The sequence below is a fragment of the Mastomys coucha genome, unplaced genomic scaffold, assembly GCF_008632895.1.
Source record: "Mastomys coucha isolate ucsf_1 unplaced genomic scaffold, UCSF_Mcou_1 pScaffold7, whole genome shotgun sequence".
Taxonomy (NCBI): domain Eukaryota; kingdom Metazoa; phylum Chordata; class Mammalia; order Rodentia; family Muridae; genus Mastomys; species Mastomys coucha.
In genome coordinates, this window is record NW_022196913.1 from 7,559,306 (window position 1) to 7,585,618 (window position 26,313).

The following is a 26,313-nucleotide window of genomic DNA, read 5'->3' on the forward strand; positions in this document are numbered from 1 at the left end:
TTTTTTTTTTTTTTTACTCCCAACGATGCTGAGGCAGTTCTTTACAGATACAGTTTATTTTAGAATATACAAAACACTCAGAGTAATGTATTTTGTGACTAAAACATTTTAGGTTTAGGTAGAACATTGTGGGGTTTTTTGTTTTTTGTTTGTTTGTTTGTTTTGTTTTGTTTTGTTTTTCGAGACAGGGTTTTTCTGTGTAGCCACAGCTCTCCTGGAACTCACTCTATAGACCAGGCGGGCCTCGAACTCAGAAATCCACCTGCCTCTGCCTCCCAAGTGCTGGGATTAAAGGTGTGTGCCACCACTACCCAGAACATTGTGTATTTATGTGTTGCATTTTGGTTTAGAAATTATTAAAATAGATTGTATCTAAGGTTTTTACCTATCTTTTCATAACATAATGAGAGAATTCAGATGTTTGATGCATATTTGAAAGAATAAAAATTGATTAGGCTACAAAAAAATGTCTAGATTTCTGGGTATGTGCAAAGTCTACATCTTATGGCATGTGCCTGTCACTATTTAACTTAGTTACTTTTCTATCACTTGGATAAAATACCATGACCAAGAAAATATAAAAAGAAAGCATTAAATTGGGCATGTGACTTCAGGGGGTTAGAATCCATGAGAGTGAAGTTAAGACAGCAGCAGAAACAGCAGAGACTTCATCTTGACTCACAACCTTGAGGGAACACTGGGAATAGCAACAGTTTTTTGAAACCTCAAAGCCTGCTCCCAGTGACACACTTCCTCCAACAAGGCCACACCTCCTAATCCTTTCCAAATAGTTCTACCATCTGGGGACCATGAACTTATGAGGCGCGTTCTCCTTTAAAGCAGTGCATTGTTGAAAAGGAACATGTAGAAGAAAGGGGGTAGACTTGGCACTAAGATGATGTGATCCTCATTTCCTCTGCAAGCCTGAACACTTCATGGCAGGTTCTTAACTAATTTTAGTCTCATAAACATAGTTGAGTATATTGGAAAATGTGAGACTTGATCATCTTTAGAAAATAGTGTAAACCTTGCTGTAGGTCAGGTGTCAAAATACATCTGAAGTAAGTGATTCTGAGAATGGTTTTGCTTTATGGATTCCTAGTATACGGCTCTATTTCAAAACAAAGTGATGGGCAAAATGGTGACGCCTTTGCTCTTACAAAGGGGACACCTTTGGCTTAGTACTACTTGTAGACTCAGTTGCTCTTGCTCTTGGCACCACGAGATCACTCCAGTGACTTTTTATATCTCACTTCTCTCTACATCTACTGAACTACATTAGTGAGACTGATGTTCCTTTTGCATTAGCTGCAAAACAGAGACTTTAGAAGCCTGTGCTTCCTCTTTCTTATTTAGCACACTATGCTTGAGATTCTGTGCAGTCATTATTTATTTAGCAGTTTCTCCTTTCAGTATGCTTTGCAGCTGTTAATTACCTAACACAAACAGCAGTACGAGTGTCCTGATTTTTATAGCTGGGGAAACCAGAGAAGCCATTAAGATCTACCCAGGGTTCATTTTCCTTGCTCTTGACATTTTCCGGTGCTTAATTCACTAGACGCTGCAGCTTTCTGCTTCTTGGAAGAGAGAGATGAGTAGCATTTAACGCATACTTAACATTTTTGACCATACCCTTTCCCCTCCTGATTTTCTCAAGATAGAAATTTTGGGTTTTATAGGAAAAAAATCTCTATCTAAACTTCAAACAAACAAAACCCTATCTCATGTCCAGTGTTTTTTTTTTTTTTTTACATTTACATTATTTTGTGTAATAATGAAAACTAAGAAACAAAAATTAAGGAAAAAGGTATACATCTTTCAAACCTAATTTATATTTTTAAAAAGTGCTTTTAAACTATTGGTTGAGTATTTCCCAATGACTCTTGAGTGTTCTATAGAGTCAATAGTCAAAATCATGCCCCTTTTTCATTATTCAATTGATATTTGCTGTGGAGATGTGAGGCTCTGAATTTGGATTCCGTATGCTCATGTGAAAAACTGTTGCATGTGCGCTGTCAGTACTGAGAAGGCAGTGATAACGTGGATCCCAGGGATGCACTGGCCAGCAAGCCAATATGCATTGCTGAGCTCCAGATTCACCAGGGAGACCCTGTCTCAAAAAGTAAGGTGGATGGTGATTAAGTAAGACACCCAACAGTGTCCTCTGGCCTCTATGTGTGCTTACATATGTGTATGTGCACATGCAGGCGTGTATACACAAATACACACAGCATATATTAAACTTTAGGCCATCTTGGTTTTGCTTGAATTTTACTTATTTTGTTTTGTTTGGACTTTGTGCTTAGAGATCCTTTAAAAGTTGTCACCTTCTAAAGTGACAACTCAGTGGCACCAATTTCTCTTCAAATTATAGTTTTATCTATAGATAGCATCTCTGTCCTCAGTCCTTAGGATAGAATGGTAGAGCTTCATTATGGTCACTTTGTGGCTATTAAATTACTTTATAAGATAATGATTATTCTGATTACAGGCCATTTATCTGACACTTTAAATTTACAAAAGACTTTATAACAATTTTATTAGTTATTTTAATGCATTAAATCAGTTTGAAGTCTTCTCAGTGCATGACTGATTGACCATTTTAGGTAATTAAAATGATCCTTTCTAGTTAATATTTGACTCCCTAGGAAGCCAGATCATTCTTTAAGTATCTCTTAGAAGGTCTTTTGTTAAGAAGAGTTCAATGAATAAAGTATATGAGATTAATGTAATATTTTTAGTTCACACTGGGAAAAGATTCTAATTCTTATAAACCACTGACAGGAAGGGAGATGCATTATAGCAGGCCTTAGTGTCTGGGCATGGGTGCTGTACTGTTTTTCTCATCTCGTTATTCTAATGAAGGCAATCCTCTGTGTAGCTCTGAACACTATCCGTGGACAGTACTTTCACTTCTGATGTGTCTAGTAGGCAGCTGTGAGCTGGACCACGAGCTCATCGGTCCCTCTTCTCATCAATGACTGAACCCGATCCCTGATCACTTTCTTGTGCAGCAGATATGGCCTGGTGTTTCACTTGTTTTCCTGGCTCTGTTGTTCTTAAGTGGGGTCATTTTGTTACACTGTCTTCCTTGGCTTCTCTTGTGCTATCCACTTCCCCAGAATCCTTTTTTTTTTTTTTTTTGGATATTTTATGAGATACAAGTTTCCTGTCTCTTATCCAAAACACAGAGTGCAGACTTAAGTGTTTTTGAATAGTTGCTTGTACATGGGATCCATATCCAAGCCAGAAATTCCATCACCTAACTCTGTCTTTGTCTCTCTCTCTCTCTTTCTCCACCCCCTCTCTGTCTGTCTCTATCTCTCTCTCTTTGTCTCTCTGTCTCTTTGTCTCTCTCTTTTTCTCTCTCTCTCTCTTTGTCTCTCTGTCTGTCTCTCTGTCTGTCTCTCTGTCTCTCTTTCTCTTTCTCCCCCTCTCTGTCTCTATTTCTCTCTCTGTCTGTCTGTATCTCTCTCTCTATCTCTCTATCTTTGTCTCTCTGTCTCTATGTCTTTCTCTCTCTTTCTCTCTCTCTCTCTCTCTCTCTCTCTCTCTCTCTCACACACACACACACACACACACACACCGGGAGCCTAAAACTAATTTAATGTATTATCTTTAATAGATTGCACAAATAACCAAATTTCATGCCGGATTCTTTTCTTTATGATGAGTTATAATGGCACTCAGAAAGTTTCACATTTTACATCATCTTCCACTTGAGGAACTTTGTTTAGGGATGGTCCACCTGTACAACTTTATTTCAATGGAGACACACTGGTGTTTATCCCACATGTCCAGTGATAAACGTATCAGTTTCTCAAAATGTAAAGTACCCTACCTTTGTGTTCTTTTAGCAATGGTTTCATTGTATTTTTTTTTTTGGTATGTTAACTTGAATGTTAATTTGACCTTAATGACAACCCAGTGTTTATACACAAAATCCTTACTTCCTGATTGGCTGTGCTGTGAGCCTGTTATTCCAGGAGCTGTGGAGGCTGCATTTGTAAAGTAGAGAATATACAGAAGTAGAAAACGCACAGGCTATCTTGGGTTAGATTCTCACTCTGGCTCTTGGATTCCCTCCTCCTATGCATTTTACTCTTTTCTTGTAGGATACCACCATTAGTATTTCGCAGTGCGACACATGCACGCACACGCATACACACACGCACACACACATCTCCTCACCCCTTGACAACAGATCATCCTGTGTGTTATAGTCATGGTTCTGTACCTTGTCTTTTCTTACCTCACAATACATGTTGGGGATCATTGCAGTCATTATTTAATAGCTGCAGAATGTTCCATCACTTGATATACCCTACTCCCATGGAGGGAATCTATTGCTTCCTGATGGGTTTTGAGATGACCCTTCTAGATTAGCATGAATAAGCCAAGCAGTATCGATGGGTCTCAGCTTAGACAAAGGCAGAGCGTGAGTGTGGTCCTGTCTAAAAGTGCTTTTCTTTTTCTTTTGTAAGTATTTTATTAATGCTTCAAGAATTTTATATGGCACATTTTGCTTACATATTAAGTGATAGATATGGCATTGACTCTTTGGAGAAACCTCTAGCTTTGTTTCTATAATCCCAGGAGTCTTGGATCACATGCAACATTTTCTAAGCTGCTAGAACTCCAGTCTTGGAAATATTAGCTTTTCCTTAAAATGTTATCTGGAACCTTGCCAGATATATCTAGACTTATGCTACTCACAGCAATTGATAAGGTTGATATAAAGAAATATAAAATTGCTACTCACCATCCAGAATGGAGTTTATAAGATTGGCGTCAGGAGAGTGCGGCTGATACTGACATTGCCTCCCTCCATCTCTCCCTGACCTCCTTCCTTCCTCTCTCCTTCTCTCCCTCCTCCCTTGGTGTAGTATATATACATATACTACATATGTAATATATATACATATACTACATATATATATATATGTATATATATATGTGTGGGATATGTACAGAATCCAGCTTACTTCCGCTTATCTTCTTCGCAGCCTGTGTGTCCCCATGCAGAAGCCATTGAGGAACTGCAGGTGCCTTCCTCTGCTTGTTCTCTCTTTATTTCCTTGAATATCTTCCCAGTATCTTGAGTTCCTTCACAGTATCTGAAACCTGCCATTTTGACCTGGCTGCCTGGCCAGGAAGCTGTTAAGATCCACGTCTCCCCACCCCTATGCACTGCTTGAGTTAACTTTATGCACAACTATACTCAGCTTCTTATGTGGGTGCCAAGGAACCAAACTTAGGCCCTCAGGTTTACAGGATATACACTCTGACTTCCCAATCCAGCTTTCCGGCCAGGATAACCCACATTTCCATCCTGTCTTATTTCAAACATGTCTTCAGAGGCAAGATTTGGGGTGGAAAGAAAGCAAGAATCTAAGTTTCTTGAGGGGAAAAAAGTAGTTAACACCTCTTAGCTCATGTTTGTTTACTTGGGTGGGAGCCATGTTGAAAGAACCTTAAAGCATGGGGAAGGCAGCCGTATCAACACATTAATGTATACATTATACAGACGTGTATATAATCAAGCATTAATATGGTATATGCTTAAGTCAACAGAACAATTGAGGGGGGCAGTCAAGTTCATTCTGTGAGTCCTTTGGAAGTATTTCTTTTAATAACCTTGAAAATCTTAGTTATGGCTAAACACAATCTAAAAGTGAAGATGTTTGTGGTGGGTAAATTTAACCTGTGGGGAAATGGGTGAGACACCAAGAAACAAATACTATTTTTATGACCCCAGAGTAGAGAAAATGATTTTGTGCTTCCCGAAACATGCTCAAGACCCTTTTTGGCTAGACCTCTAGGATTCATGAGCACTTGAGTATGAAGAGAGACCCTTTTGGCTAGACCTCTAGGATTCATGAGCACTTCAGTATGAAGAGAGACCCTTTTTGGCTAGACCTCTAGGATTCATGAGCACTTCAGTATGAAGAGAGTCTGGTCCAGAGGAAGATACTGGGAAAGCTACTTGGAAAAAAGTTTGTGTTTGTATGTGTGTGTGTGTGTGTGTGTGTGTGTATGTGTTCATGTGTTCAGGTGCGTGTGTGTCCCTGTGCATACAGAGGCCAGAGGACACATTTGACTATCGTTCCTCAGGTTCTATTCAGCCTGATCTTTGAGACAGAGTCTCTCATTGGCCTGGAGCTCAGGGATCTGCCTATTTCTGCCTCCCCCAAACTCAGATTACAAACATGAGTCACCCTGTCTGGTTTAAAAACAAAGCCAAGCAAAAACAACAAGCACACAAACATAGGATTTGGTCTTTGTGCTTGCAAAGCGAGCTCTTTATTGTCTGATCCATCTCCCTCCAAAGTGTTCAATATTCACCAGTCCATTGGCTTAGGCGTCAATGAAGAGCTTTCACTTGGTTCACGTTCAGTTTTCACAATATCTCCTTCCTAAGGTTGGAGAAGGAGGAGCTCGAGCTCGTCAGTCATGGAGGTCATGGTGCAGTTGGGACGTCTTTGTGTTTGGTGTTTAGCTTCTTGACATTTCAGGAAGGCAGGTCAGGGGAGAATCTGATTTAAGGTTCTGTAGGTGCTGTGTGATAAGGTAGATATTTGATGAGGGCACAGGGATATTTTTATCTTAAATATCAGTGAAGACAGCGAAGCTAAGTAGATTCATAGTCGCCGGCTCTTAGGAGACCGCTTATCTTTTCTTTGGGTTCTTGGTTTGAGAATTTGTCCATTGAAATGTTGTTATGTTTTGTTGAGAACTATTGGTTCCTTGTAGAATTTCCTTCTGCTAAGTAGTGGGGCACAGTCCAACTTTGTTCTCTCTGTAGCCCAAGGTGCTCAATGCTTCAGCCCCCATTGCAGGTTTCTCATCTTTTCTCAACATTTCCCAGCTGTGATGATGGCTTGCCACAGGGCACAGTTGCAATTAGGAAACAGGATGTGGTGTTAGATGTTTTTCATGAATAAAAGAAGATTTCCTTACAGAAAAGTGTTTTGTGTGACATAGCATCTGCAGGTCAAACCGAGCCGAAAATGAATGAGTCTAGGGTCTGGGTGGTGGGTCAGTTGGTAAGGGATTTGCCACAAAGGCGCAAAAATCTTTGTTCCATCCCCAGAAAAGAACCTGAGTGTTGCCGTATGTGTGTATGGCGAAGCAGAGACAATTGGGTCCCTGAGTTGAGTCTTACTGGCTGGACAGCCTAGCCTACTTAGGATCTTAGGGTCATAGATCCTATCTCAAAAACTAAGGTGCATGTGGTGGAGGAATGACCCAGGAGGTTGACCTCTAGCTTCCACACAGAAGTGCACTCATACCTGCACATATATGCAACTCCACGTACACAGACACATACACATACATGCACAAGCACAAAAATGAGCCACTGCAGTCAAGGCTGAGAGGCAAGTACATCCTCTCAGGGGACCGCCTTATCTCTCAGTTCCTAAGTGGGAGATTCCCTGAGGTTGTAGCTTTTGGCTAGGATGTTTGCTTTTATTTAGTTAACAGTTACTCTTTGCTTGGTGTGGAACGAATTCTCCCATAGTGGTTTACAAGCTGTACTGCATGTCTTTAGTTTCACAGCTACTCTTAGGAAAGGGAACATCTGGTCCCTTTCCGAACATATCTGGCTCTGATCCAGTTTTTCCTAGCATCCTCTTCCTCCTCATTTTTATGTATATGTATATGTTTTCTCCAAACTTCTATTTTATTTGAACTATCTTAGATTCTCTAAAGAATTTGTACCCATTGTAAGACTACAGATGTTATAATCCATCCCCTATACTGTTATCAATTTGTAAAACATTCCCAGGAATGTATTTCTTGGTCTTAGGGATGTTGTCTTGTATTGTGTGTGTGTTTCTTTCTGATACCCATCATTTCGGTTTCTTGGCACGCAGGTCTGGAGACCCCAATGCCAGAAGTCATTGTGGATATGGATTCCATGGACATCTTCCCTGTGGGCTGGTGCGAAGCAAATTCTTACCCTTTGACCACACCATACAAAGCATCCTGTAAGTGTTTCCCAGTGGACAGAGATTTGATAAAGCCCTTGTGTGCATAGTCACAGTGACTAAATGGACTGTTGGCTATGGGAGGTTGTAACACTAAGGGTTTCAAGTGTTCTGAGGAATGCCTGTATTGGTATCTCAGTTGTTCCTTAAATGCTGATATCAGATGGACATTTGGACATCCTTCTAGGTGACAGTAAGGGGGCAATCACAGTGCAATCCATTATTTTGATTGGGAAAGCTTAGGTTAGACATCATGATGTTGTTGTTGTTGTTATTGTTTTCTTTTTTCCCGTTTTTTGAAAGGGTCTCGCTATGTAGCTCCTGGCTGGGCTCTAACTTCCAAAGATTTGCTGACTTCTGTCTCCCAAGTGCTGGGACTGGAGGCATGGCTGACATCATATTTTTCTATTATTATTATTTTTTTCTTTTGGTTTTTCGGGACAGGGTTTCTCTATGTAGCTCTGGCTGTCCTGGAACTCACTCTGTAGACCAGGCTGGCCTTGAACTCAGAAATCCGCCTGCCTCTGCCTCCCAAGTGCTGGGATTAAAGGTGTGCGCCACCACCACCTGGCTATTATTATTTTATGGAGAACTCTAGTAGTGTTCCCTAAAAGAATGAATAGGGCCAGAGAATCAGCTCAGTAGGTGACTATTGCTGTGCATGTATAAGGACTAAACTCCCCACACCCGGGTAAGAGGCTAGGCATGCCTCTACTTGTCTATAACTCCAGCATTAGGACTCAGAGATGGGTAGATCCCAAGAGCTTGCTGGCCAGTCAGCCAGCCTAGTGGTACGGGCAAGCTTCAGGTTCAGGGAGAGATGCTGACATAAAACAAAATGTGGGGAGGAAGAGAGGAAAGCACTTGATATTTCGCTGTGGCCTACACCTGCTCATGTGTTCTGGTAGCACACACATATCCCCCAAACAAAAAGCAAGTAACCAACATGATTTTAGCAATTTATTGACCTAAATGCTCTTAGCATCAACTTCTAACAGTAACTAAGCAATGTTTAAATTTAACAGTATATGACCTCATTTTTTGATGCCCCCAATACCAAATTATATCATTTCTGCTAATGTACCAATATAACAGGTTCTCAATCCATGACCAGATATCTTGAATTAGATAACTTGGGGGTAGAGACTTAGCAACCTCGGTTTCCATAAGCTCCTTACACGAAGCATGCAAAGAGCATCCATGCCTGCAAGTTCAGATTTGAACAAAGCTCTGTTACTAACCTGCTTACATCATGTTATGTAGTTAAATTACAACACATCATATCCATATACATAAAGCAACCACACACCATGACACTGTAGGAAACTTGCCTTGGAAATTCCGAGGCTTAACAATCTTCAGACCGAGTGCATCTTTCCATTTATTTCTCCTTAATCTACAGCCAAGATACTGTTTAAGCAGTATGAGCCCTTAAAGACAACAGGCTTCATGTTTTGTTAAAGAGATGATTGATATTTGAGCTAAGAGAGAGGGCTCAGTGGGTGAAGCACTTCCTTGCAAGCATGAAGACCCGAGTTAAGATCCCAGAACCTTTGGAAAGCCAGACTCAGTGGTGTAAGCTTGTAATCCCAGTGTTTCTGTGATGAAGTGGGAGGTGGAGACGGGAATACTCAGGAGTTCACAGACCAGCAGCATGGTGTTAGTAGTAGTAGTGAAGAGGAGACCCTATCTCAATAAGATAAATAGAAATAAGAATTAACTTAACATAGTCCTCTCACTTCCACATATTGGAACTAACTCTCCCTCTCCCTCTCCCTCTCCCTCTCCCTCTCCCTCTCCCTCTCCCTCTCTCCACAGACAGTTTTTCTAAAAGCTTTTTAAAGAGATGGTATTTCTAGTGTTACCCTTAGAGAGGTTTTGGGTCTGCCTTAATTCCTCCCAGCACCCTGTTCTGTACTTTACTTTAGGCATCAGGACTCTGCTGTAAACAAAGTTCCTTCGGAGGTGTTTTCACATCTTTGATGCCTACAGATTTAAGAGTGTCCTTGGCATTCATTTGGAGAAGTCTAGAACTTCTCTTATTCCTGACTGGTGGCTATGTTGGCTTAACAGGTTAAAACTCCACCTCCTTGTAAATAGGTGATGGGAAGAGTGTTCCTGAGGTCATAATAATTATTCCACACTCGAGTTTTTGGATATGACTAACTAGATCGTGTGGACCGCATGGTGTCTTCCCTAGGATCCCTTACAGCCTTGTTTTTACTATCCCTTAGACAGAGCCTCTTGCCACACACCCTTCCCCTCCTTCCTCCCTACAGACAGGAGAAACTGCAAACTCTTCCAGTTCCTCTGGAGAGGAAATCACATGTTGGTTAAAGTGAATGAAGTGTTTTGTTTCTTAAATTTAGTATAATAAGGTTCTGATAACTGTAGCCATCACTTAGAAGTTAGAAGTCCTTACTAATTTGGGGGCATAGTCAAGCCCTTAGTGTGCATGTTCTTGTTCAGACTTTCATGCATATATGTACGGTGTGTTGAGTTTCTTGCTTCTCTATCCTATCTTCCTTTCATTTCTGCCTTGCCTTCCCATTGCTCTGTTTGTTTCCCTAGTTCCTTTGATATATGCATACATAGTTTCCTGTAACTATAAAATCTGTAAGCTACAAATGAGAGAAAACAAATGGCATTGTCTTCTGAAAATGAGCTTCATTCACTTAATATGACCATATCCAGTTGCACACATCTTTCTGAAAACAACAAATTTATTCTTCTCTATGGCTGGAAAAAAATTCCATTTGGTTTCTATGCCACACATTCCTTATCTGCTCCCCTGTAGATGAGCAGCTCGGATGCCTCCACATCTTAGCTATTGAGAACCCGGTGCACCAAACCTTGATGCAAGTGTACTAGCACTTTCTCATTTTTGCATTTTGATTTCAAGCCTGCCATACTCAGTTTCTTACCATGGCACTGCACAACCAACACAAGCTGTTGGACACCTTTTTTTTTCCATATTGGAACCTATGAAAATTTATGCTTTCGCAGTAACTAATTATAAGTGACAGTCTATTGAGTTTTCCTCACATCAATTTTTACATTAAGTCTTCTTCAAGATTTATTTTAATTTTGTGCATATATCTATGCATCTACATGTGGATATGCACTCATATGCATACATGTGAGTGACCATGTCTCCAGCTCCTCTGTTAGTATTTATTTCTAATAAATGCTTATCACCTGGATAAAAAGATAGACTACAGGTTTGTCTGTTACCAATCTTGACTCAGATAACTCTGTATCTTCTAACATTAGCATTTTCCCCCAAGACAGTCTCAATATATAGCTTTGACTGTTCTGAATCTCACTCTGTAGACCAGGCTGGGCTCAAGCTCACAGAGATCCACCTGCCTCTGCCTCCCGAGTTCTGGGATTGAAGGAGTGCGCCACGGTTCCCAGTTTAGCACTTGTCTGTGCTAATCAAACTTCTACAGCTATTAGCGTTTGGTAGGAGAATAGTTCAGGTTTGCCTCTTACAGAACAATGTGTGCTTAAGAAATGAACCCAAGAATTGGAATTGGGTAGATGCTCAGCTGTCACAAATCTATACTGCTCTTGCAGAGACCCTGATTGATACCCAGGACCCACATCATGCAGCTCAAAACACCTGGGCCTCCAGCTCCAAGGGATCGGACAACCCTGGCTGGACTCACATACACATAGCCACACTTAGACACACTTGTATAGTTAAAAATAAAACAAATCTTTAAAGATATTACAGAGAGTTTTCTCATCTCCCTTTTGTTATTTGCTGGTTTTATTGCTAGCTGTCTATTCCCTTACATTGAGGCTGACTTGGAGATGTCTTTAGCGGTATATTTCACTTTATCAGAATTTCTGAGGAGTTTGCAACAATTTATTTTATGTGCAGTGTATGTGTGTTCTCTTTATCTTCCTTATTAAAAAGTACCCTTTAAAGCTTTAAAATAGCTAGTGTAGTGATAAGATTATATAGATGTACTTACATTTTTTTTCATAAAATCATATCTATTTTATGCTAGGACAAATATACTATGTATATTTGTCATTTGACTTTAACAGCTTTTTAGTTTTAAGAATGGACACAAGGATTCATCTTAATTAAAAAATTATAATTATGACTTTTCCATAAAGACTATCTTCATTATTTAGTGGCTTAAAAGACATATTAAAATGATCCCTGTCACCCCAGCAAGTGCTGGCTGACAGGAGCCTGATATAGCTATCTCCTGAGAGGCTCTGACAGTACCCGACTAATACAGAAGTAGAGGCTCACAGCCATCCATTGGACTGAGCACAGGGTCCCCAATGAAGGAGCTAGAGAAAGGACCCAAGGAGCTGAAGGGGTTTGCAGCCCCTTAGGAAGAACAACAATATGGACTAACTAGTGCCCTCAGAGCTCCCAGGGACTAAACCACCAACCAAAAAGTACACATGGAGGGACTCATGGCTCCAGCTGCATATGTATAACAGAGAATGGCCTAGTCGGGTATCAATGGGAGGAGAGGCCCTTGGTGAAGGTTCTGTGCTCCAGTGTAGGAATGTCAGGGCCAGGAAGCAGGAGGGGTGGGTTGGTGAGCAGGGAGAGGGGACAGGGAACAGTTTTGTTTTGTTTTATTTTTTGGAGGGAAACCAGGAAAGAAGATATCATTTGAAATGTAAATAAAGAAAATATCTAATAAGAAAAAGGAAAAATGATCCCTGTCCTATTCAGAAGTAATGAGGGGCTGAGGAAGCAGGTCTGATGAGAGGGTGTATACACAGCTACTTACTCCACCTGCTTAGCATCCCTGAAAGTCTGGGCTCAGGCCCAGAACTACTTAGGCTGGGCCTGGCGGTACACACATGCAGTCCCAACACTCTGAAGGAAGATCTTGGAGGATCAGACATGCAAGGTTGCCTTCAGCTACAGATTCAGTTCTAGGATGCATAAGACCCCTACCTCTAAATAAGTCCAACAGGTTATACTTTTACACTAAGCTGTTTAAAAAGAATTAAATTCACTAACAGTGTCCTCTTCTTCTTCTTTTCCTGTTTTACAGCAAGAAGCAAAAGAAAGGCTGTCCTTGTAGAGACAGAAAAACAGTATGTATTTCCCCCACTTCCTTTTCTTCTCGTTAAGTGCATGGTTAGCTACAAAAGCCCTGAGTGGTTTCCTTGGGGCATCAGCTAGCAAGCAGCTTACCAGCTGTGGGACAGCTGTTCCTCCTCATGCAGTTATGCAAAATTCAGAGCCTTCTACAGCCCCCATAGTTATTTCTCATTTTTAATTTCACATGGATGGACATGACTGCCTCTGGTACTGATTCTCTGTGTCCCTGAGTAACAAGTGTAGTTTACAGATGGGTGACCTGTTTTGATGACCCTGAACACCTGGAAGCAAAAGTCCTCAATGCCATCCAGGTCCCCAGACACCCATCTGGCTGAACTTGAGAAGTGGCTTTCATTCTTCATATTTAACATTCCCATTTAAAAACAATAACTATTGAGGTTCTTTTTTAAATATCAAATTTGGTTTCAAGTGTAAAAAAAAATGTTGGTTTTCCATTTTGATGTGGATTCAGGTTGCGGTTTGGTGGGGGGATGGAGGTTTTAGGGTAACTTGTTGTACATGCAGGCGGGATGTGTTTGAAAAGTTGGAACTTCTGGTGAGCCTTTTCTGCATTATAAAATATTTAAAACGCATCCAAATGTTCCTTCCATCTGAAGGGATTGTGTTTTCTTAAGGAAACAAAAACATATGGTAATAAAGCTAACTGAAAACAGCACCTTTGCATGTATTCAGGCTTAAATTTAACTAAAAGAAATGAAACAGATACTTGTAGCAATCACCGAATGGGGATAATGACTTGTGGTGTTTTATATACAGTCATCACTGAACGCCATGGGGCAAGCTTGTGACTTAGCTCCAGTTTATCTATGTAACATGATGTAGATAGATCAGCATCAAGCTCTTGCTAATGAGTCCTAACTTGCAGTTCACGGATTAATGATTGTCACACCTCACACAGATTGCTGGGCCCCACACTCACGGTTTCTGGTTTAGGATATCTAGGGTTTAATCAGAGAATCTGTACTCCTACATATTCCAGCCAGTTCTGTAGGCTTAGGGAACTACAGTCTAATATCCACTGCTTCAGAGGTTGCAGCCCTCCCCCATCTTAAGATATCTGTTGATGGTTTATTTGACATTTAGGTCAATTTTCAAAAATTGCAGTTGCTATGCAGCTACCCCAGGTAAATCCTTGTGAGCCCCAGATTTCCCATATTCTCCTTATACCACACTTAAAAAAATTAGATTTATCTATGTACTTTTTACCTAAACTCTAAAAGAACAAGCCAGAATTAAAGTTTCAACAATCACCAGTTTATAGTTCTTTCCTCTTGAGTCATCTTTTTAGTATATCTATGTCCCACAAAGGCATAGATTAAAGATGTCCAAAGTAACCTGAAAGTTGTTTTAATTAGACAGTTGCAGTGGAGAAATCTGATATTAATCAGTTGTGAATTGTATCTAGAATGTAATTGAAGACATTATTCTAACTAAGTTCAGAGGAAACTCATTGGTCAAGTATGGCCACTCAGAGCCCTGTGTGCCTAGACATTTTAGGGTCATCAAATGGATTTGAACACCAGTTTTCCAAAATAACCTCCTTATTTAGTTGACTGGGGCTATTTTTGTACAAATGGCCTACCTTGTAATGGCTTTGTCTTGAATTCCTGGCATACTAATTTTAAATACGAAGAGTCCGCAGTGTGCCAATCCTTTCTTCTTAAGCCTGTGCCCTTAATAGTTGATTTTCTTTATCCACAGATTATTATCCCCAGTGCCTGTTGAGAAAATACCTCATGAGCTTTGCTTGCTGTCGCGGATGGAGAGTCCAGGTAAGTATGCCTAATGAAGGATGCCATCTCTTTCCACTGTGTCATTGTGACTGCAGATGTGTGTGAGGCTGTAGTTCCTGCTTCTCAACTTTGAGCCCGTTTTCCTTCCTCCCTCCCTCCCTTCCTTTTTTCCTTCCTTCGTTCTTTCCTTCCTTCCTTCCTTCTTCCCTCCCTCCCTCTCCTCCTTCCTTCCTTTCTTCCTTCCTTTTGATGCTACACATTCACAAATAGACATTTTTTTAAAAAAACTTTTATGAAGCTAAAGTTGTACTTCATGTTTTTGGTCAGGGCCTATAGACCCGTCTTGTAACCTTCAGGAAAAAAACTTGTTTGATATTTGACCACTGTAACCCACATTAGCATCCTGCATCCCTGGCCACAGTGAAGAAAAAGGAAAACATGGAGGACTAGTATTGACCATTCCTCCCTTGTTATTTTAACACAGTTCCACGTGACTTTTTGAGACATGGTCTTGCTAGGTAGCCCAGGCTAGTCTTGACTTCTCAATCCTCATGCCTCAGCCTATCTAGTACTGGGATTCCAAGTGTGTACCACTGTGTCTGGTTTATCGATTTGTCCCATTGCCCCAGTGACTTACATATATCCACTCACTATTGATTTACTCATGCAAACCCAAGTCTGATTGTGAGCAATATATTCGTCAACACATTAAGCCTTGCATCCTTGTGAGACAGAGCTGTGAACTACCATTGGACCATCAACTGTGACGATAGATATGTCTGTATCAACTGTTACAGCTGAAATCTCTCTATTTTATAAATAGACTAGATGAACATTTAACTAAAGGTCTGGGTAATATTACCAGAAATTATAAGTAAAAAATTATAAGTAAATTCAGTTTGTGAAGTTAATTATCTTCCTTCTTGTATAGAACTTAAAAATGTTTTTATTTTTGAAAAACACACCAGTTTATAGTCTATTGCACTAATATTACTCTTTTTCTTTACATTCAGTATAAAATTCCTGCTCCCTATTTACTGGCTATTAAGTTCAAGAAGCAGACCTTTCAGAACTGTTAAATTACCTTCAAACAAATGTAATATTTCTGAAGGAATCTCACTGTTTCTCTGGCAAATCTTGGCTAAGAGAGCACATCAGAGAGTAGGGCCCTTAGCCCAAAGAGAGACATTATTCTGCATTCACAAACACCAAGAAATTTTACCCAAACTGGATGTGGTTGCGCACAGCTGTTATTCCAGCACCTGTGATCCCATAGCAGAATTGCTGTGAATTCCACACTAGTCTGGGCCATAGAGCTAGAGACTCAACATGCCCTGCTGGATGAATGAATTTAAAGGATTGGAGTTCAAGCCATATGAGGGTTTTTTACTCCATCATATTGGCAATATGGAAAAGTGTAGCAATCCATAGTTGGCCTGGATGTGGAACAACAGCAGTTCTAATATGATGCTGTTGGGAATGTCAGTGGGGTCATCACTGTGGGGAACAGTATGGTCAGCTTTACTTCTATAGACATGTAGGTGTATGGAGAAGCTTCCAGTATGCCCTCACGCAGCCCTCGTGCCCATATGTTGAAGCCAACTTTTGAAGGTGCATTCCTTAAAACATTTCTGGAAACTCTAAAAAAGTAGCCACAGCTAAGAGTTTTTAAGAGAAATGACTAAATTGCGGCATGTCCATAAAAGGGCAGAATCATGTATACACATGAAAACAGAGAGTTTTCAATTTGTTGGCAAAATTTGCTATATGCTTATTGATTTGCAACTCCGCACAACTTAAGCAAACTAACAAAATGTGACAGAAAACTACCCATGAAATGTTTTTTGAAGGTCCCAGGTATCTATCACTTGCTGCATACATTCACGTGATCAACATTAAAGTTGATTAACTTCTATGAGAATGATAAATACCATATTCAGTGAGACGGATACTTCTAAGGAACTGGATTCTCAACCTGTGGATCACATCCTCTTTCACAGGGGTCAACTTAAGACCATTGGAAAACACAGATATTTGCATTAAGATTCATAACAGTACTAAAATTACACTTATGAAGTAGCAATGCAAACAGTTTTATAGGTGGGAGCTCATCACAACATGAAGGGTCACATGAAGGGTCACAGCATGAAGGGTGCTAAAGGGTCACAGCATTAGGAAGCTCGAGAACCTTTGCTCTATGTGAAAGGAGGGGAGTTGCTGGGTAGGACGTGCAGGGATCATATCTGTAGACAGTGTTTGTCCTTGAGCTCTGTAATGATACCTGGTTTGTCATTGCTGTTGCCTGTTTCTTTCTGTGTCTTAGATGCTATATAACCCACAGAAAAAGTGTTCATTTACATAGTGGGAAAACTAACCAGCATCTTAAGATAGTATTACAGATCTGAAAATGTGTTGATGTTAGGACACAAGACACTTTCCTCCAAGAAGAAAGCCACATTTCTCTCTGTCATAGTTTCAAAGTGAAGTTAGGATGCTTGCTTCGAGCCCTAACAGCACTATCTCCAGGGGAAGCGATGGCCATTCAGAGTCCGTTTCTGCTCCAGATTCCTCAGCAGTCAAAGTGAGATCTGTGGATCCAGCACAGGTCTTGTCAGCCCCGTACGTCATAATGTAGCGGCCCCCAGCACCCACTGTACCATTCTATTCTAGTAGGAGCCATCAATGCGAAGTACTGCTGCCCGCAGCTGTTCGTCAACCACCGGTGTTTCTCAGGCCCGTACTTGAACAAAGGAAGGATTTCAGAGCTACCTCAGTCCGTGGGACCTGGCCTGTGTGTGCTGGTGCTTAAAGAGGTAAGGGTGTCCGAACTGTTTGAAAGGGAGCTTTACGTTGTGTTGCATTTCTAAAGCACATGTTCCATCTCTCCACTCAATTCAGTTTAGTTCACATTCGGCAAAGCACATCGCAGCTCTGGGGATAGAACACTAGAGATTTCAAGGTGACAAGTGACATCCCTACCCATGTAAAGCTCATGGTCTAATCAGGATGCTTCTCCCCCACATGAGTTAGGGAGATAAGACGATAAGACAGGAGAATGAATTTGTGTATGGGGCACTCAACGCTAGATTCTTTTAAGGTTTTCAAGGACGAGGCTTACCTGGGGCAAGCAAGAGGGCAGAATAAAGTGACTGGCATCTTTTCTTTTCTGTTTCTCTTTTTGCCTTTTACAGACAGGTTTTCATAGCTACCAGGCCACCTTTGAATTCACTAATGACCTAGAATTCACTTGCCCCTCCCTCTTCCACCCAAATTTGTCAATGGCCATTGTACACCAACACTCAAGTTTTTAATGTAGTGATGACATCTCACCCAGGGCTTCCTGGATGCTAAGCAAACATTTTATCAACTGAGGTATACCTCCAGCCCAACTGATATCTTCGCCGTCCTCTCCCTCCACAATGCCTGCCTGGTACCTGCACTCAGTCAGTAACAACACTCTGCGTGGTCTCCGTATGTTCCTGAGGCTTGTGTCGTGTCTTGGTCCAGGCAAAGCCCAGGCCACGCATCACCTGGAAGACACTTCCCATTTCCTTCCTATTTGGGCAGGTGACCTAGAGTAGAGGCTACCTGGAAGGTTGGAAGTGGACATTGGAGGTTCTTCTACTACATTGACTGGTCCAGCTACAGGTGGTATCTGGTGACCCCACTGGAATAGGAGAATAGTTTCTGGACTCTTCTAGGAATGCTCTGTTCTCAACCTGCACAGCAGAGTCTCTCCAGGGTCTCTCTTAAGAAAATGGATACCAGTATGACTTTTTTATTGCTGCTACGCCATGATGAAAGCTTTTGAAAACAAAATTCGGTGGCTATACAATCCACCTTCCCATTGAACATCTGTTTGTGCGGCAGCTTCTAAGATCCTGGCACCATCTGAAGTGCTGCATCAAACCCAGCCCTGCTGGGCTTTCGTCTGTCTGAGTTTCCCATTCAATTGTAAGGAAATTAAGTGATCCAAAGCTACGTAAGCATAGGGGTGGGCTAAATAGAGAGAGGAGTATAGTACTCTGAGAGCAGAGAGAAAAAGGGAGGGGACAAAATATGGCAGGTGACGTTTGACTTGGCAGAGATGAGTACGTATGGGTTGGCATTCAGGGAAGATTCTGGCAAATGGGTCAGGCCTGGCTGGAACAGAGGATGCTAGGCTGTTCTTAGGTGTGAAAATGTGCAAAAGGGTGTGTTATATTTTAAGAGTGAAACCCAAGAGGTTCTGGGTTTGCCTGGTGTTTCATTGTCAAGTGGAACCAAAGAGCTCAGGGGAAGCTGTGTGCAGGTGTTTCATTGCTATACTGAGAAGTTTGGACTGTTGAGGAGTTCTCAGAGTGATACCAGGCTAGCATGATCCTATCAACAGAGAGCATCTTCGTATCTCTCTCTCTCTCTCTCTCTCTCTCTCTCTCTCTCTCTCTCTCTCTCTCTCTCTCTCCTCTCTCTCTCTCTCTCTTTCTATCTCTTTCTCTCTTTCTCTCTCTCTCTCTTTCTCTCTCTCCCTCTCCCTCTCTCTCTCTCTCTTTCTCTCTCTCTCTCTCATGTGCTTTTCCACTCTGTAGGGAAATGCACCTGTGTATTAAGGCCAGAGGTCAATTATTTTAAAGATTTATTTATTTATCTATGTCAGTACACTGTTGCTGTCTTCAGACACACCAGAAGAGGGCATCCAATCCCATTAAAGATAGTTGTGAGCTACCATGTAGTTGTTAGGAATGGAACTCGGGACTTCTGAAAGAGCAGTCAGTGTTCTTAACTGCGGAGCCATCTCTCCAGGCCCCACAGGTCAATTTTGTGTATCTGCCTCAGTCATTCTCCACTTTACTTTTTGAGACTATATCTCTCCAATTGGCCTGAATCACACCGATTCTATCACCTGGCTGGCCAGAATCAGGAATCTGTTTATCTGTTTGTCTCTACCATCCCAGCTCTTGGATTATAAATGTCACCATGCCCAGTCTCCACCCCCTACCCCCTTTCTTTCTGTCTGTCTGTTTTATTTTAATGAGTGCTTTGGGTTTCGAACATATATCAGTATACTCATGTAGCAAGCAATTTACTGGGTAAGTCAGCTGCCTACATTTTTTTTTTTTTGTTTTAATACCATTTTTCCTAAAAGAGAAAGGTCATCAAAGCAGTTGGAGGAGGTTTGGTTTTCCAGGCCATTGGTTGTCAAAACCTTCTGTATATTTAGAAATGAATCAGTGTTGAGGGATGCAAAGCGTTTAGAAGAAACCTGTAAGAGATGGACAGATCTTCGGTGGTTATTTGTTTAGGAGCATTTGACAGGTTGGCTATTTCTTAGTCAAATAGGCTGTTTCAAGTCACAACCTTGAATGGGCTTCTTGTTAAGGGGAAAGATAGGCAGGCAGAGGGGGTATGAGCAAGCGAATCCTTGGTGCCATGATGAGGCACACACAGATGCTGTGGAACAGGGTAGGTGTTTCATGAGAGTGCAGGGAAGTGAAGCAATCAGGTGCTTCAGAGAGAGGGAAAAGGCCTAGAGCATCAGCAAGCTGGGGAAGAGAGGGAGGGCAGGAGGAGCAGGAATGCCGCTTGTAAGTGTGCAGGTCTCGAAACTTTCAAAGACAGGCACAGTAAGTACAGGCCTGTCAGATCCAGTCCTCCACTAGCAGCACGTTGAAGGTAATGTGTCTGTTTGTTTGCTTGTTTGCCTTTGAGACAGAGTCTTCTATATCTCCAGCTGGCTTCAAGCTCTCTCTAGAGCTGAAGATGACTTGGAACTTTTGCTTTTCCTGACTCTGTCTCTCCAGGGCTGAGATTATAGCCTATACCACCATGCCTAGTTTATATGATGCTGAGAATTGGACCCAGGGCTTTGTCTGTGCTAGGCAGGCACTCTGACCAACTGAGTTCTATCTCCATCTCTAAAGCCACATTTTATAAACAGCTTCTCTGAATATAGCTTAGCCTTAGGTCCGGTAACCCAGAGTATTCATCCTGTCCATATCAAGTGACAAATGGATTTAAAAAATGACAGATTTCTAAAGAGAAATGGTGATTGCAAGCCAGGACAGTATATTCGGTAATGCTTCAGTATTATTTAGGTTAGACAGTAGGATCACTGGTTAAATACGACCAGATAAATTGGCACAGAAGATAGATCCCTATACACAGGATTCATGGTTCAAAAATAAATCCAGGAGAGCCTGGAGAGGTGGCTCAGCGGTTAAGAGCATTGACTGCTCTTCCAGAGGTCCTGAGTTCAATTTCCAGCAACCACATGGTGGCTCACAACCATCTGTAATGGGATCCAATGCCCTCTTCTGGTGTGCCTGAAGACAGCAACAGTGTACTCACACACATGAAATAAATAAATAAATCTTTTTTAAAAAGATGTTTACTTTAAAAAAATTAAAAAAATAAACCCAGGCAAGAATAGGCAAGAATTTCCATTTCAATATAAGGTAAGAATTACTATCCCTTGGTCTGACAGGGTTCTAAGCATTGATTGGACTGTGGCTGACTAAGGTGGCCTAGGTAGTTTGCCTGTATTAGAGCCTGGTATTGATTGACAAGTCCAGGTCACCAAACGTAACAAAGACACAGTGAGTGATCCTGTTCCTTTGCCAGTGCCTGCAGGCCTGATTTCGAATGACAGGTTCTGGTTTCTAACACAAGACTCTCTAGTATCTGTTAGCTACCTTACCCAACAACACAACCTTGGCTTCTGTCTATCTTTAGCTATTTTACTCGACTAAATGATTTTATTTAAGTCAAAGGTTGTTATCCTCAATCATTTTCTGATAGATTGCCAGCCACCAAATTTAAAAGCCTAGACAGAAGCAGTTTTCTGATGGCAAAAGTTGGGTTTTGCTGATGGTTGAAACATGGGTAGCAGGATGGAGGGAAAATAAATAAATAAATAAAAAGCAAGTGCTTCAGTTCTGGGAGTGCAAGAAAAATGTGAGTTCCACCAAACCAATATTTATGCTAATACTCTTCCTTTGGTGCCAGAGCCACTGCATGGCTTCAGATTTCATTTTGCTTAAAGAGAACGAGGTAATTGAAGCAGCGACAGAATGTGCTGCTTTTCTGAGCCATCGGCAGTATTGGAAAATTAAACACTTTTGTATCCTCAGAAAATGTGCAGTGGGAATTGCTTTCTCTCCGTCTGGTCTGCTAATGTCTGTAGGTGGCTAGAGAGCTGATGTTTGGAAAGACTAGCTGCAAGCGAAGGAGAGGGGTCTTGAGATATGTATGAGGGGGTCTCTATGTTACAGAGAAGGAAGTATCTAGAAAATGGTAGCTAAGGCCTGTGTCTGCTTGCTTTCTGGATATTGAGCTTGAGCAGGCTTTGTAGAGATTCAGAGAGGCATCCCAACTGAGCATGACTCCAGAGATGGGGTTGAGAGAAGATAGTTTGAAATAAGCTGGAACTAGAGTCCATTCAACTTTACATATCCTCTAAAAGTAAACTCAAGGTGGTGCATCACCCGGAGAAAGAAGGCCTTGACTTTCTGAGGTTAGGACCAAGTCAAGTCTTCTGATGACACCTTAAGTTCTGGGCCATCTTATGGGCACCATAAAATTACCAGGGACAGATAATATTGATGGTATTTTGTCATACATCAAACCTGCATGTTCAATCAAATCAATGCCAATTGGGACCATTCATTTTGACCTCAGGTCATTCCACTGTCATGCCTTTTCCAGTGTACCAAGGACAACCCTGAGAGATGGGCAATTCTTAGACTTATGTGATTCTAAAACATAGGATGGTATGTTGGACCATCCTATGAATCTGTTTACCTGTTGCATTTGGTTTATATGGCATGGTGATACTAGAGGTGTGTACACGTGCTCATATTAAGTGGAGAACCAGCTATCTCTCAGGGACATGAAACTAAAGGAGCAGAATGTCTCCCTTGCTGAGCTATGCCAGTGTGTCATGGGATGAGTATCAAATTCTCATGATGAACTGGTACTGGACCAGCCAGGAGCTGCTGGCAGAAATGACTCTGAAAGCACTCAGCGAGGAGAATAATAGCACCTTTGTCATTAAAGAGATTGTCCAGGTTGTGAAGGTAGAATCCCAGCATGACTCCTGGAGGTTGGGAAACATCTGTGTTTTCCCTTAGAAGTCATTTGGCTCAGAATATCGACCAGGCTGTAACCCTTGTGTTTAACAAAAAGAGAAGCATGTCATTTCAAATGGGAAGTCCTTAGGAGTCCCCTTCTGTGTTCTTCACATCATTTTGGATGTATTCAGCTGTCTGTCACTCTGTGATTACATAAGCTCTGCAGAGGTGTGACCTCTCTTTGGCAGCCTGCACTCTAGAGATAAAGAAAAAAAAATTAAATAAAGGGAAAACTGACACATATTGTAAATACTCTATTAGAACTTAAAATATCACGATCTGCTCTTCCATCTCTCTTCTTTCTGCTACCTAATTCTTAGGAGAAAGGGTTCCGAATCCTGTACCTGTAGGATGATATGATGAACCTCTGTAGCGTAACACTTTCTCAAATGTGATGAGCCTCAGTGGCATATGCTTCCTTGCTGTGTGACTTTCTGCACCAGTGTGTCAGAAATGTGATTAGACTTGTAGGCATGACTGTGGTCAAGAGACTAAGTGTGGTAGTATACATTGGATCCACCAAGATGGGCATCCTCTTTCTGATCTAAGAAATAAAGATATATTCCTCACTGTCCTAGTTAACCTGCTCAGTTATCTACATATTCCCCTGGGCATCCTGTCTTCTTATCTTCCACTGACCTATGTATCTGCCTATCTATCATCTGTTTGTGTATCATCTTTTATAGTATCTAACTTCTATATCTTTTGATCTATTTGTCTATCCCCTACCACGTGTACCTACCTGTCATCTATATCTTTATTCTGTCTTTGTTATCACCTGTCAACCTGTTCCTCTATCCATTTATCCAGCCATCATCCAGCTGCATTATGCTTATGACATCTATCTTCCTTACCATCTGTCTTCTTCCTCCTTGTCTATCTCTTGCTCTCTATTATCTATCATCATCACCACATACCTATTATGCATTTATAGCTACTTATGTATACCTATCGACCTACCTATTTGTCATTTAGCATGGTATTTGTCTACCATCTCTTACTGTCATTACCATCTATCAAATACTTATGTCTATCTCATGATTTACCGTCTCTCTCTCTCCCTCCATCCCCAGTGTGTGAAGCCAAATAGCAGTCTATTTGTGGAGCTGATGGAATCAGGATGGCTCTTAAGTCATGTCCATCAGTGAAGCAGAGAAAAATTACAATTAAAGTGGTAGGGATGGCTTTATATTATTGAATACTTTTTATTAGTGTTTTTTAAATAATAATGGACACTATTGAGACATTTTATATGTATATCTAATGTATTTTGATGATACACATCCCTGACTATGTCCAACTAGCCCATCTCTCTTTTTACTGATGTCTTCTTCTTTTCAACTACTCTCTTCTACTTTAAATTTTTTTAACCCATGAATTAGGCATACTTATAGTAATGTGGGTGAGAGGTAGTTCACAGGGTCATGGGCAACTTACCCATAGCTGTACCACTGATGAAAATCGTTCTTCTCCCAGCAGCCCTTAACTATCCCACAAATCCTCTCATTTACTCTCCCTGCTCCATAATGGAACATTCTGGTCCTAATCTTATGCAGGTGTCATTTAGGACATCATAAACGTTAACAAATGCTAAACATTAACAAATGCAAAGGCTTTGTCATTCCCCAAAGACAGCGTTCTACAACATCACCCTTTTCTCCAGTTCTTAGGTTCTTTCTGTTCCCCTTACACAGTATTATTGAGCTTGGTAGAACATCCTAATAAAAGTCTCACCTGGGGCTAACTGCTCAACACTCTCTGACTCTCACCATCTATCATGAGTCTCTTTAGTAATGACTTTTCCCAATAGCACTGGACGGAGGAAAGGCCTTGTTGGGCGGAAACCTACTTAGTCACCCATCAGAATCAAAGGCATGTCTCTTGACGGATTTGCCTGTCCTTGTGCTGCTTCTGCTGGAAGTTAATGTTGAGCATCCACCATTAAGAATAATGCAGCAGGCTTGGGTGAGCTTTTCCAGGATAATGCCCACACAGAGCTTGTGATATGGACAGATGTTGGATGCCTGAAACACAACTAAAGAAAAGCATAAGCTATGGCTCTCTATATTGTTTGCCCATATGGAGGACACAGTACACTCATTGAACTTTCTAATTGTACTGTAGAGGAGGACATTGCAGCAATGACGATTTAAAATCAAAGCCATTTACTACTTGGACCTCCATTCGCCTCATTATATGGGCTCAGAAAAATTCTTTGAATAAATTGGTCATTAATTTTCAGTGAACTTTTTTCTGGGTCCATATTTAAATTTACTGAATAAAATCTTTTAAAGAATCTATCAGATATCTGCAACTTCCAGTCACAGCTCTAGCTACAGAGACTATAGTAACATGGTGTCCCTGCTTTCTAACAGTACGGCGATCAGTTAGAGGGCTGACCATCATGGAAGGAAAGTGTTGTGTGGCAGGTGCTCAAAGAAGGTTTCTATGGAGGGACTTTTGGAAGGGAGAGATAGGAGAGAAAAAGAATGAGATATCTGGATATTGTCATCTCTCATTACTGTAGCATAGCTGAGACCATTGACATATGAAAAGAAGAAAAATATTTGCTCTCAGAGTTGCTGAAGTTCCAGTCATGATTCAGTTGGTCCAGTTGCTTTGGGGTCATTGGTGAGGTAGTTCATCATGGCAGGAAGCACATGGTGGAAGAAAAGTGACAAAGTGAAAGAAGACAGGCGTAGGATCTCTTCATTTGGTCCGTGCCATTCCAGGACATGCTCCTACTGACCCAACAATTATACGACCTCTCAGTACTGCCTAGCACTGGGGACCAACCCTTTAACACCTAGGCCTTTTTAGGACCTACAGATCCAACTCATTGCAAGAGGGGTGAGCAGCAGCCCTTAGGATGGTTTTCTGCAGTTGCCAGCTGATCCAGCAGAAATAATGTAAGCAGGGCAATAGCAGTGTCAACAACCTGTCCCTGCAGGGCCACAAAGGCTGCACTCTGTGTGGTAGTAGCTGCAGAGGAAATGACCAGATTAGTGTAAGTACTCCACATGCAAATGGAGCATATCATCTTGCCCAAAGTCCTGTAGTTTCAAAGGGATCTAACTGAGGTATGATCCCAGACTAGAGAGGCCATGCCTTTTCTGTGGTACCCATTGGAGAGGAGCTTGCTAATGGAACATGTTCTCATCATACCAAACTCCAAGGGATGCTTGTGCTTTGTGGTGTGGTTTTGCAAGTGGAGTTGCTCAGACAGATCTTGGTTGATGGTCTCCTTAGCTGAGGGAGGGATTCATGCTTATTTCTGATCTCTTATGGAAGACATACTGAATTGTATTCTGATAGTTTGCAAGGCAAAGTCATTTGGTTTAACTCTGCCCATTGATAACAGCTAAGAACTT

General features: G+C 41.3%; 1 protein-coding gene across 2 annotated transcripts in view; it reads left to right on the forward strand.

Annotated features, from left to right (window-relative positions):
* Sfmbt2 (Scm like with four mbt domains 2) overlaps nt 1-26,313 on the forward strand; it is a 229,444-nt gene that overhangs the window by 173,590 nt on the left and 29,541 nt on the right. For both annotated transcript variants that reach the window (XM_031358425.1, XM_031358426.1), the window contains 4 exons: nt 7,878-7,991; nt 13,031-13,073; nt 14,803-14,873; nt 17,505-17,647. In XM_031358425.1, coding sequence (XP_031214285.1) covers nt 7,878-7,991; nt 13,031-13,073; nt 14,803-14,873; nt 17,505-17,647 — 371 coding nt within the window. The remainder of the gene's footprint in view (nt 1-7,877; nt 7,992-13,030; nt 13,074-14,802; nt 14,874-17,504; nt 17,648-26,313) is intronic.